This window comes from Lutra lutra, chromosome 1 (assembly GCF_902655055.1).
Source record: "Lutra lutra chromosome 1, mLutLut1.2, whole genome shotgun sequence".
Classification (NCBI taxonomy): Eukaryota; Metazoa; Chordata; class Mammalia; order Carnivora; family Mustelidae; genus Lutra; species Lutra lutra.
Genome location: NC_062278.1, coordinates 82,729,102 through 82,742,427, shown reverse-complemented (window position 1 = coordinate 82,742,427; position 13,326 = coordinate 82,729,102). Strand labels below are relative to the sequence as shown.

The following is a 13,326-nucleotide window of genomic DNA, read 5'->3' as shown; positions in this document are numbered from 1 at the left end:
CACACGAGGGAGGTGGCCATCTGATAGTAGAGGCAGAGGATGGCTGCAGCCGCAGGCTGAGGAACGCCCAAGATTGCCGGCCAAAGCCCAAAGCTAGGAAGAGGCAAGGAGGGAGTCTACTCAGAGTTTCAGAAAGAGCATGGCATGGCCCAGACCTTGATTTTGTACTTCTGGCCTCCAGAGCTGTGAGAGAACATACTTCTATTGTCTGAAGGCACAGGGTCTGCAGCACTTGGTTCCAGGAGCCCTAAGAGAGTGGGGAGTCCCTGTTTGGGAGATGATGGATGGGCCAGCCTTCTGAGTGGGAACGGAACTCCAGCAAAGTGGAGGACTGGGCGGGGCTGTGAATATTTTTCCATATTTAAGGTTGAATATAGTTTCTCTAAATACCCTTACAATCCCTGGAGTAGGGGAGGAGGAGCAGGGAGAGGGAGAAAGTGGGTCACCAACCTTTATTTGTTCATCTCTCCATAAATTTCTGGGTTTCCTTTTCCATTAATACTGCAGAGCTCTTGTTTATCTGGCCAAGAGCTGATCTTCTACCAGAGAAAAGGAGGACCCCAGATAGTCCCGTGGTCTTGGTCTGATTTTCTACTCATGCTGGGGATGAAGTGGCTGTCGTGGTTGACAAGCACAGTGCAGTGGGGGGGTACTGGCCCCCCACCCTCCTACAGGGGAGACATTCCTCTTTACCACTGGCGTTGGCTATAGCCCGCCATGGGACAGGATGTGACCCCATCAATGACAGAAGATGAAGCACTTTGCTAAATGCCCAGATAATAGGGCTTCCTGCACACAGCAGAGGTGCTGGCTAATTGTGTTCAGATAAGGGACCTTTTGGCCATTTGCCACAAAGACTTCTTTCTTCATTATTTCTTTGCATCCTGAGTTGTTAGTAAAATGAACAGTGAACATAGAGACATCTGCATAGATATTCAGCTTCCTATAGCTGCCTTCCTTCACCAAATTACCACAAATGGCAGGGAGAAGCCATGAAAATGCCACTTTCTTTCATGCGTTGACTATCTCGTGAACATCCCTTCCTTCTCGGTTCAACCCGGTGGTAATTCATTGCGATCGATGACTTGTCAATACCCTTTGAAGGACAAGTAATGAACTTGTTGGTATTTATTTTCAAACCGCTATAAATCATCTCTTTACCAAGAATTGATTTTTATTTATTTATTTATTTTTTGACAGCCTTTTGTTCAGCTGTCATGCAATTTTATTTTCCCTTCTCTGGTACAAAATAATAACAGTGTGTTTAAAGGCAAGTACATGATTCTGGTGAATGCATTACCTCCAGCCTTTCTTCTTGATGATGCTTCCCAGAATCACTTCAGCCCTGGAAGGGAAACAGAAAATGGCTTAGGATTCAGCGTCCTGGAAATGCAAGAGTCAATCCCAAACCACGAGAGCCATTCCTTGTTTGAACTCTCCGTGCCTACATGTCCCGAAAATAGAAGCCGCTCTCGGCTAGTAGCACAGTTTCTGCTGTTTCTGCTTGTGCCTGCAGAATCCGGCTCCTGGAGCATTCCAGAAGCACCTGCCAAATCCTGACACGCTGGCAGGAGACCGCCTGTGGTCCTGATACTAAGAAACAACAGAGTCATTTGGCAGTTGGATGTTTTTGAACCACTGATCCCGTGTATAAATATCCTGTTTGGCAGAGTCCAGTGGGAGTCAAGGTTTCCCTTCTAATTCCCATGATCTTCGATTGTGACCAGGGAGGACAATGAGACCTGGCACGAGGGCACATTCCCCACATGGCCTGACTGAGCCATGAGTCCTGTCTCAGAGCCCCAGCCTGCTCTAGGGTCCATGCGAAGGCTGGAGCTGGTGTGACTTCACTCACAAAAGCAGCAAGGCTCTCCCACAGTCCTCTCTGTCCTCAGAATGGGGTCTGAAATGCCCTCCTATAAAACAGACTACATTTCTTGGCATCTCTGAGGACCCCACTTTTAATCCCTGCTCTCCTTGTGCTAGGTGGAGGGATGGGCCTGCCAATGGGAAAAGCAGTCCCAGATTCCCCGCAGAGAGGACGCCCCAGTTTCCCTCGGGGCGGGGGTTGGGGGCGGTTACAAAATAACAGGATGAGCTTTGAAACCAGTACCCTGGAATCTGCTCGTTTACTCCCTCACTCAGGTAGCCAACTCACATTTCTTGATCTCCTCTGTCACCACCCTGGTACCAGCCACCTCTGCCCCTCCGATGGCCCATTCTTCAAATGGGGCCAGGGGCGGGAAGGTTTGGGTGGGCAGAGAGGACCAGAGGCAGTCAATACCTCCAACTCAGGGGATGGGGATACAGAAAGAGAGAAAAGCAGTGCCACCAGAGTGTCCTGTCAGCCATGGTCTGGGCAGACTCTTGGTACCACAAATGCCACTTGAGGGGCACAGAGAGGCAGTGACTTACTTTCCAGCAGCATAGACTTCAGCGGTATCAAAGAGATTCACTCCACTTTCGTAGGCAATCGTCATCAGCCGTTCAGCAACCTGCAAGATGGTGTGCGTGGAGGTCGTTCAGAAAAGCCAAATGGTTTCCCAACCCAGGAAACCACTTTGTAAACCTCTGCTGGTCTTTAAGAACACGGAAATCTCATTATAACCACTCCTTGCTTTTATCGGTTGCATTACAGAATGAAAAAGAAGAAGAAGATTCAAGATACCAGCATATATAGGGGGAAAGCTTTATAGGGGGAAAACACCCTTTGCCTCAGATAGAGACCGGGCCCTAAGAGATTTCCTTCGGCATTGGGATAAGTCAGCCCTCAGGAGCAGGGTGAGGTGAGGTGGAGAGATCTGTGTTTCTCACTCTGCTTGGAGGATCTGGTTTGACAACATTCTCTGCAGCATCGTAATCTCTCTGACAAAGAGTGTCAGTTGTACCACTGGTGACTCCATTTCTCTTCTTCTCTTTTCTCCAAGCCAATAGGTTTTGGCAGCTGGGTGACTCCTGACCTAAAAGCCTGTGCTTTTTCCGCTCGAGGCTTAGTGGACTGATGAACCAGAGGTCAGACAGAGCCCTAACTGCTGTAAATCTCACAGCACCCGTAGCTCAGCAAAACCCCCGCTGGCCGCAGCCACGGAGCCACCAGCCAGCTGGATGGCAGAGGGGAGGGAGTGGGGGCATGTGCTGGCTCGGGGGATCCCGCTCCCCACCACTCAGCCTGCAAATACATCCCCACACTCCTTGTTCCTTCCTATGTTCTGCTGGACACCAAGGGCAAGCATCCAGCGGTACCAAGAGTAAGAGTACCAGTGTCCCCGAAACAACGCCTGGAGGGGAGGCTGTAGTGGGACAGCGATAAACAGGGGAGAGGACATTTTTTCATTTTGCTGACAGACCTACTGGTCCACTGAAAAATCACACACCTCACAAGTAATTAAAATGGATTTTTCCATTACGTGTTTGATTGCAGGCTGAGATTGCTTCATCAGCATTTGCAAGATAAAGTCTTTCACTGTTGTTTTTAAAATCAGCATATCAAGAAAATTATTAGGCTAGCAAAAGGGAGTCCATGCCAATCCTTTAGAATAATAGCTGTGTTAGAATAACTTAGTATGTGATGTGACATAACACAAGGAAAATACACGGTGCAAACCCTGGCCTATGTCATGATGGGGAAAACTATACTTGTCTTAACTTTAATTTCTGCCTAGGATAAAGCCAGTTTGACTTGAGTTTATTGTGACGTGCAATTCCAGGAACCCTAACTACCTTATAGATAAGAAAATATAAATAAAACTCTGAAAATTAAGTGCTAGAAGATAGTGATACATATATATTTATCATAGTTATAAATATTCACATGAGTAACCAATATCTTGGTTTTATGATGAAGCCAAATCATCTTAGGAAGACACCTGCCAGAATTATCTATTGTGATATTTGGGTCCTTTTGATAATACCCGTCAAGTGGCTGTTTGATATATGGTTGAATTCTCCCAGTAATGGGAACATCACCAGCTCCCAAGGCAGCATCGGTGGTTGTCAATGAGCACGTCACAGCACGGTCATCCCAGGATTCACAATTTGTACCTGCTTTGTGCTGAGCTCACAGGAATCAGAGAGAAGGCAGAAAAACTGGGGAGGGGAATTCATTGCTACTGGCCTGCTTTTTCCCTCATGGAAATGGTTGAGCTCAGGCGATTCGGCTGCAGGCGGGGCTGTGGTCTGGGCTTCCCCGCCTCCTGCTTGCTGGCATTCTCTCAGCTGGGAGCGGCGGGGGGGGGGGGGGGGGGGGGTGTGTGTGTGGTTGGGGGGGTAAGTCACAGCTGTTCTCTGGAAGGACAGTGGCTAAATGTCCGGTCTGCATCTGAGGTGAGGGTGACTGCGGCCATTCATGACAGCTTTATTGTGCAGTTTTTAGAACTGTAATTTTGAAATGATGTATTTCAGAGGCCAGCCTTGCACACTCTGACCTGGGCAAGCTAGGCTCATTGCAGCAGACAGCAGATACAGTAAAGAGGAGAGCAGACATGAAAGGGGAGATGGTGCCCTTAACAGTTGGCCCTTCTGCTCCTAAAGCAAAGGTATTTTTGTCTTTTTCTCCTCTGGCTGCCATAACAGGCAGTAGAAGGTCATGCACTTGCTGGATTCAGTGGATAATTAATTTTAGATCTCCCTCCCAGTCACCTGCTTTGTATCTGACTCAAGTCTGTGGCCACAGTTTTGATATTTGTGGATTCGTCTCTGTGCCTCCTCCACACACTTTACCTGATACTGGTCAGATAGCCCTATAATGAGCCCTGTGACGACCCCCCAGAGCCTCCTTCAGAACTGGACCTATTCTCCTAGTTGCCAGGAAATTGCACTTGGCTAAAACAGTTGTCCCGCCCAAGGTGAGACCCACTTCCCAGGGCAGCCTCTCTCCAATGACTGGTCACACAAAGGCTATAAATACTCAGTCCTCTGGCTCCAACCTGGGACAACTCTGGGGCCATCTCAGCTTTGGAGCTCCCCATGGGGTCAGCCGGGGTCAGTGTTAAGACTGCACTGGGGCCCAACTTTCTAATTACTGTTCTGTATGCTAATCTCCAGCATGGTCTACTTTCCAGGGAATCCCCCATGGGACAAACTCTCTATGGTGACCTATGCACAATCCCGGGAATGGGCATTCAGACAGGTGAGAATGTACAGATAAGGCTCCTATTCCCTGGATCTAATAAATAACACTGGTGAACTTATAAGCAGTGGGAAAGACTGTCTGTTCCCCCAAGGTTCTCCTTAGGAATGATAGTAAGAAGATAGTAAGTTCTGGGCCAGGCACTGGGTTGAACACTTCATAGACATCATCTCATTAATCTTAATCATGATCCTGCAGAGTAGGGGCGATCCCCTGCATTTTACTGATGTGACAACTGTTAGTAAGTGTTAGCAAATCTAGTGGCAGAGGGGGCTGGATCCCACAGAGTGTATCTGCTCAGACATACTATCCCAGACTCCTCAGTGGTGTTGCAGGTAGACAAAAAGGAATCGGAGGGATTTGACGACATGGTCCTTGGGGAGTTATTGATGCTCGATGCCTGCCTGACTCACTTATGCCATGAAGATATTCCTTAAAGGCCAGGATAAGAATATCACTGCTTTGAATGTGTCAACAAAGATTTAGAGGAATTTAATGGTAAATAAACTCTTATAGCTGCCATTATTGGGTGTCTGCTACCCACCAGTCAGAGGGCTGTATAAACATCTCATGCGTAAAATGTGGTTAACCCTTTCAACGGACCTCTGGGGAGCCTCTCTCCAATGACTGGTCATACAAAGGCTATAAATACTCAGTCCTCCGGCCCTAACTTGGGACAACTCTGGGGCCGTCTCAGCTTTGGAGCTCCCCATGGGGTCAGCCATGACCCCATGGCTGTTAAATGTTATCATCCCATTTCACATCAGAGGACCTGAGGCTCAGAGAGGTTGGATCAACCTGCCCAAGGCGCTGTGATCAGCCGGGACTGAAAGGTCCCAGGCTAGAAAGGAAAAGTCCCTGCAACCTAGGATGAGTTGGTCATTCTAGGTGGAGCCAAAATACACACGCGCGCGCGCACACACACACACACACACACCCTACAGCAATGAAATCTTTCCATAAAGCAACTGAATACTAATGCCAAATTGATTTGTTCTCTAACAACTGTGCCTGCACATCTCATAGATAGATAATCTCAAGGGCTACTAATAGTCTAAATGTGAAAAATACAAGAAGCAGGATAAAACTGAGAATTATCTTTGACTCAGTCTTTACCATTTCCTTATTATTAAACACTAGGACCCCCAAGAAAAATACTCCCACTGCACAGCTTTACACTTTCTTTGGTCACCAAAATGGAAGCCAAAGGTAACTTACCTCATCTGAGATTTGACCTCCAAATGTCACCCATGTTCCTAGAAAAGAATAAATATTTGCACTTTATTTATAAGCATTTTTCTAATATTATGCATAATGAGAGGAAACACTTTTTCATGCCTTTGCTAGGTCATTCACAAAGGTTTCCAGGTAGCCACATGGGGTATCTGGAAAAAGTCCAGCCTTCTTCCTGCCCTCAGTGAACACTCCGGTGGGGGTCTGTATCCCTCTTCACTCAAAGGACTCATACGCTAATTGAAGCCCTGCCCTACAAACTGATTTTTCTTCTGATGTAGGACCACAAAAGATCGGGTGCAAGAATGCAGTTCTACCAAGCCTGTTTTGGCTCCATACGAATTGTGGTGAAGCCACCAGTTCTGAAGGTACAAGAGAGAAGGTACATGAAGCCACCATTTCTGAAAAGGAATGGTAGAGCCCTTTTGTTACGGTTCTTCCTTTCTTGACCTCCAAGAAGGGACTCCGCTTTGTATTCCCTGGGGTCTCTCAAAAGGAATCCTCTCAGATGTCCTTCCAGTCCCCATGTGCAAGCCCCAGGAGGTGACACTTCAGCATGTTCTCTGTTCCAACCTGCTACTTCAGAATGGAAATCTCCATTGGTTTGGAGGTGGAGGCAAGGGCTGGAGTGGGGATTGGGAGGGCAGGGGGAGAGAGGCACAACCAGCAGCCAAAGATTTGTATTTGTAAAGCAAGAGGGAAGCAGACACTGGCTCTGGCCAGGCCAGTTTATAGTCATTGCAATCATTCATTCCCTCCTTGATCCGTTTTGTTGTTGTTGTTGTTTGTTTGTTTTTGTTTTTGTTTTTAGCCTGAATGACATGCCTGGCAAAGGCATTACACCCAGGTGCCAGGGACAGTGAGGTGACCGACCTAGTTCTTCTCTCCCAGGAGTTCACAGATTCCAACAGTACAAAGCCAGACTGAGGCAAACCCAAGTCAGTAAGGGAGAGAGTGCTCTACCTAGACCAGAGGGTGGTGGCCCTCCAGAAAAACTTCTTGGGAGAGGTGACACTTTGCTCGAGTTGCAGAGGAGATAACGGAATGATGAAGGAAGGAACGGGCAGTCCAGGTACAGATAGGAACCCAAGGTAGGTAAGAGGGTGGGGGCCATCAGCGTGGGCTGATAAGCTGTGGTGGGCCATGGAGCAGAGTGAGAAGACACCATGCAGAGAAGCAGGGGGTGGGGGGCGCTGAAGGGAGGGGAAGGATGGAGAGCCAGGGAACCATCGATACTTGTGGCGCATACTAAGAAATGCGTGGAGTTGTATGTGTTGCATTTCATAATAGTCAAAGTTAGCATTTATGAACAGCTTACAAACGCTGACAGCATGCTGAGAAACGTGTGTACTTTTATTTCTGATCGTCTTAGCAAACTTCCAAGCCAACCATACTATCCCCCCTTCCAGATGAGGAATCTGATGTCAACAAGCCTTTAATGAGGGAAATACCCAGGATTCCCCAAACAGGCCCGGCTTCAAGAAGGATATCCGTTTCACAGCATCTCACTGCCTCATTAGACTATTTCCAAATTAATTATGGCATTTGGATTCCATAGTCCCTAGAAACAGCCTGGTGGAATTGTACCTTTTCTCTTCTTAGTTTTCAGGGACTATAACAAAAGTAGGATACAAATTATTTTACTGTTCTACTCAACATCCCCAGAGATTACAGATGGGCAGCCCATGCTTAAAGACCTGTGTTGCCTGGCTAGAACAATGCTGACCCTCTTCGCATTTTAATAAATTTTGAATAAGGTACAATTATTTAAATAATTAGGAAATTTTTCCTTCAAGTGTCTCATTTCCAGCTTCTTTAACAACAGAAGGCTGGTGTCCCCCACAAGGCAGATATGCCCTGAATCAGAGGGGCAGTGCCCTCTGGGTAAGGGTTATGCACTCCCTAGTTCGTGAAAGCACACGTACCTTCCTTTTGCTCCGACACTGAAATCAAATAGCAGTTATTAGTTACTGCTGTTTTTCTTACTGTAAAGTTAAGGAAAAGGTAAGCTTATGCATCTCCTAAGAAAGAGAGATGATTATTAAAAAGAGAGAGAGAGAGAAAGAGAGAGAGATAAGAGAGCACTTTTGGAGAGTTTGGGGGGTTGAACGGGAAGACTGTCCCAACAAAGAACTTGTGCCTAGAAAAATGACAACTTAAGGCACCATAAAAAAACAGCCAGCACTGGTATATGAAGTTAGATGTTGAAAAACTTAACAGACTGAAAAAACAGTAGTGTTTGTTTTTGAATGCGAATAAAACAAGTGATCTCCTGCGAAATGTAGTTCTCTATTAAAGAAAAAAACTGCCTGGGCATCAAAACCTTTTTACAGACAATGCTTTTTATAAGAATCTCTTTTGAATGCAGCAGAAATTATGTGTCTGGAGCATAAACACGCATTTGCAAACATTAGTGTAACCAGAAACATTGTAGCTCAGCATGTTAAAAATACGGTTGAGAACTTTCAGGATCAGTTAAATTATTGGTGGCACCTTCTGTTGCAGCCAATGAGAATGTGGATGAAATCATAGCAGACCATTAGCTATATTTATCTGTGATGTGGGGAGAATTCTGGAGGGGTCAACAAACTTTTAGACAAGGTGACCCTGAAAGGCAAAATATCAGGAAATGGTTTACTTTGTGATGAGAAAGTTCGCAGAGCATTGGATGTAGAACGCACTGTTCCAAATTATAAGTGTTACCGGGACTAGGCTCTCACAGAGGGCAGGGTTGATGTTGGCTTTGTCAAGCAACAGACCCAGAGTGGTAGTATTTTGTAGGGGCACTGTGCCTAAGTCCGTTAATTTCATCACTCATTAGGAATTGCTTTGGGCTAAAAAGCTGAAATGGGACAAGTAATTAGTACCACGAATTAACTATTCTTCTGTATCTTGGAGAAAAATCAGGTCAGTGTTTGGTTGATAAATTTTCTGGCTTAGGCTGTGATACTGAAGAGGTTTCTTTTAACAGTTCCTGTCATCAGAGGATATGGTCTTATCTCCACTTAACAGCAAAGATTGGCTCAAAGTTGCAAGCTTCTTACTGATACCACAATTCATTTACATCTTCTATTTTTCTATGGGTGCATTTGCAAGTATTTGTACAAATGTCTCATTGGCTTCTCTCAGTCCTGACAAAATCAGAATCTTTGGGAAATTCACTTGTTTAGGAATAATGTGATCCCCTTTCTTATGCTGAAATCAGTTTCCCGAAATGAAAATAATTAAAAATAATTTTAAAATAGCTTGAAATTTGTTCTCCGAAGCTGGACCATTGAATACTGGATTTCAAACTTTATGAAAGAAATTAACATTATTTAGCTTACCTCTATTAGTTTATTTTTACCCTGCTTTTTAATTTAAGTAATGGAGCCAAATGCAGGGAGCCCAACTTGGGGCTTGAATTCACGAACCTGAGATCAAGACCTGAGCTGAGATCAAGAGTCAGATGCTTAACTAACTGAGCCACCCAGACACCCCAGATAATTTTTGTTGGTACAAGTGAACGGCTATGATTTAAAGTTATTGGACAATAGTACAAAATGGTATTGAAGGCTGCATGTGATAATGTTGAAAGCTGGGATTACACACACATCTTGGAGGAATCCCCTCAGTGGGCAGGACCATTTACAAAGATGTGATCCACATCGGGAGAGCCTTTGCTTAGGAGAAGCTTTATTCCAAAATAAATCTGAGAAAACCGCCTCCCACCCCTGAGTTGAAGCATTTAACGCTATATTCTGTATATCACAGTGAAAAAATACAGAGCCTGATTGACTCTATAGATCAGAATCTACAGATTCTGACTGGTTCAGAAGAAATATATGTCAGGCTTCAGATTTCAAATCGAAGCAGTAATGAATTATGAAAAAAATAGGAATAATTGCTTTTTCTTTTCCATTTAGCTAAAAATTTTTAATACAGGTAGAATATGGGTATTATATATAAATTATATAAATATATAAATGTATATATTAAGTTACATACCTTTTGACATAGTTTGTCATTCTTATAACATTGTTTAGGTCTGCTACCTCCCTGGTCCTTTCGACATTTCCTACTCATTTATCTTATAGTTATTTGCTCATAAACTTTTATATCTTTTACTAGGGTATAAGCTGTCTGAGGGTTAAGATTTTATTCCATTCATCCTAGGTCCACAGCCCTAGAATAGAAGTAAGTCCTTACTGGATAATCAATACGTTTTGGTTAAATTGGATTGAATTGCCTTCTTGACTGCTAATCTAAAAAATACTGGGATAGTTTCCCACCAAACAAACATGTTTATTTTGACTACAGAAACATGAATAATGTTCATCAACAGCTCTTTGAGGCCCCAGGTGATTGATGTGTTTCTCCTTGTCTCCAGGGACCCACCTAGCCAAACCCCCTCCTGGAGAAGGACAAGGGAAAGTCCATCTCTCTGGCCCCCAGGCCTCCAATGAGGAGGGGGTAGAACAGCATAGGCAGAGTTCACCTGCTGCCCCCAAAAGAAGAGCTCCCACTTACAAACAGGGCACGTACCCTTCTGCTGGGGAGAGATCGAGCAGCAGCCTTCCAGACAGGAGAACTCCGCTTGAATGATTTTACTCTTTACTGCTCCCCTCCAGAAGATATAAGGTGGTTTGTTAGTTAATAGGATTCTTAAAAATCCTCTATGACATGTTTCCTCATTTTTCTGCCTCTAATGAGAGAGAACATGCCTTCTTGAGACCTACAACGGCGTATGATTATTTTACTGCGAAATCTCAAATTAGTGGGATATTACTTAGAAGATAATTTTACTAAACTGACACTTGTTATTTCCAGCCTTTTAAAAGCAGAGTAGAAAGAGAACTTTGAATTGTTATTGTGTCTTCTGATAAAACTCCTTTGTATACCAGGGAACATATGCTTTGGAAATCTGTTTGTATCCAGTGCATATAGCTACCATGGCACAGAAAAATGACTGAACCAGAAAAAAAAAAAAAAAACTGTTTTGCACATGCATGCATGTGTATGTGTATGTGTACACACACACACACACACCCATCTCAGTCAATTAGTTGCCTTGTTGGTGGTTTATAGGGTAATTGCTTCTTGTCATTCATTCAGGAAACATGTTTATCATTTAAACAACCTCCTTGCTTGAATATGAAGAGATATTTATTTATTATTAAATCCAATTAGCCAACATAGAGTACAACATTAGTTTTTGGTGCAGCGTTCAATGATTCATCAATTGCGTCTAAAACCCAGAGCTCATCACATCACGTGCCCTCCTTAATGCCCATTACCTGGTTACCCCATCCCCTCACTGCCCTCCCCTTCCACAGCCCTCCGTTTATTTCCCAGAGTCCAGAGTCTCTCATGGTTTGTCTCCCTCTCTGATTTCTGAAGAGCTATTTAGACGTTTCGATGCAATAATGTCTGTTCACGTAGGCTACCTCCTTGGCCCTTGAACATTTATATCATCCTAGCACAGTTATCAAAATCAGGATATTTAAAACAAACAAAAATAAAAGCAGGATATTAACATCAGTACAGTACTGGTAACTACATTGCAGACCCTTTCTGAATTCCAGTGTCTTTTTCTGTCCCAGCATCCAATGCAGGATCCAACTTTTGCCTTTAGTCATCACATCTCCTTGGGCTCCTCTGCTCTATGACTGTTCCTGAGTTTTCCCTTGTCTTTCCTGACCGTGACACTTCTGAAAAGTAACAGTCAAGCACACTGTAGAATGTCCCTCAATTGAGGTTTGAATCATTTTAAGGTTATAGATTTGGTGACTTCCTTTTCTATAGTTCAATTTGAACTTCTTATGGTTTGGATTTTTTTAAATAGCTATCAAAAAAGGAATGTGTAAATGCAATTGTAATATTCATAATGCCACAGGTAATTTTTCTGTACTTTTTCATTCAATTAGCATTTATTGAGTGTACCATGTACCAGGCTTAAATTATCAGGATATACCAGTGAACAAAATGAAAAATTATTTCTGGAGCCAGTTTAGGAAGAAAGACAAAATAATCAGAAAAATTAAAAATATAGTACTTATTTGTGAATGTTAATATTTTGTAAGTCAATAAAATATAAAATACATAACGCTTACTGATGAGTGTTAAAGAGAGTCATTTTTAGAAGGCAGGGGTAGGGTATATGAAATTTCAGAGTGTGAGTGTTGAGATTTTAGATAGGGTGGCTAAATAAAGTTCACAAAGAAAGTGGCTTTTGAGGAAAGACCCAAAACAAGTAGAAGAGCTCACCATGCAGCCATCTGGAGGAAGAGCATTCCAATTTCAGGGTGAACTGTGGGGAGCAGGGGCTTGCTTGCATGCTCAAGGTCAATAAGGAGGACTGTGTGGTCCGAGAAGAAAAAGTGAGGTCCAAGGAGTCATAGAGAACAAATCACAGGGGGTCCCGTCAGTCATATGAAGGACCCTGGACAGGCCAATAAGGAATTTTGAATAGAGAAGGGACACAGCCACTCGTTCTTCGAAATGGAACATCTGTGGTATGGAGGACACACTCCTGCAGCTAGTCTGATACATGAGCCCCAATTAGGAGGCTGATGGGATAACCCAGATGATGCAGGACAATGGTTTGGTCTGAGATAGTAGTAGTGAGGATGGTGAGAAGTACTTGAATTTTAGATAGCTTTTGAAGGAGAACCAACAGGGTTTGCTGATTAAAAGGATGTGGGATATGAGAGAAGGTGAAACTTGAGGGACAACACCAAGGTCAGAGGAAGAGGAGAATGGAGAACCAATTCAACACATTTCATTATGGATTGAACAATTCTTGTTTTGCAAGTAGAGCATATGTCAACTCTAGGTAGTCAGGGCTGACCCAATGTCAAAGACTATTTAATCTAGAGGCGTGTACAGTTATTAATCTGGTATATCACTGAAAAGTTTACGGTTCGACATTCAAGGCCCAGATCTCATTAAACTTAGACAACTCATGGGGCAAAACTAATGTATTT

General features: G+C 44.0%; 1 protein-coding gene across 4 annotated transcripts in view; it reads right to left on the bottom strand.

Moving 5' to 3' along the window:
• Window positions 1–13,326, bottom strand: part of KCNAB1 (potassium voltage-gated channel subfamily A regulatory beta subunit 1) — a 378,185-nt gene that overhangs the window by 79,662 nt on the left and 285,197 nt on the right. For all 4 annotated transcript variants that reach the window (XM_047728637.1, XM_047728665.1, XM_047728656.1 and 1 more), the window contains exons 3-5: window positions 6,347–6,384; window positions 2,416–2,495; window positions 1,301–1,345 (exon numbers count right to left, since the gene is read on the bottom strand). In XM_047728637.1, the coding sequence (XP_047584593.1) occupies window positions 1,301–1,345; window positions 2,416–2,495; window positions 6,347–6,384 (163 nt within the window). The remainder of the gene's footprint in view (window positions 1–1,300; window positions 1,346–2,415; window positions 2,496–6,346; window positions 6,385–13,326) is intronic.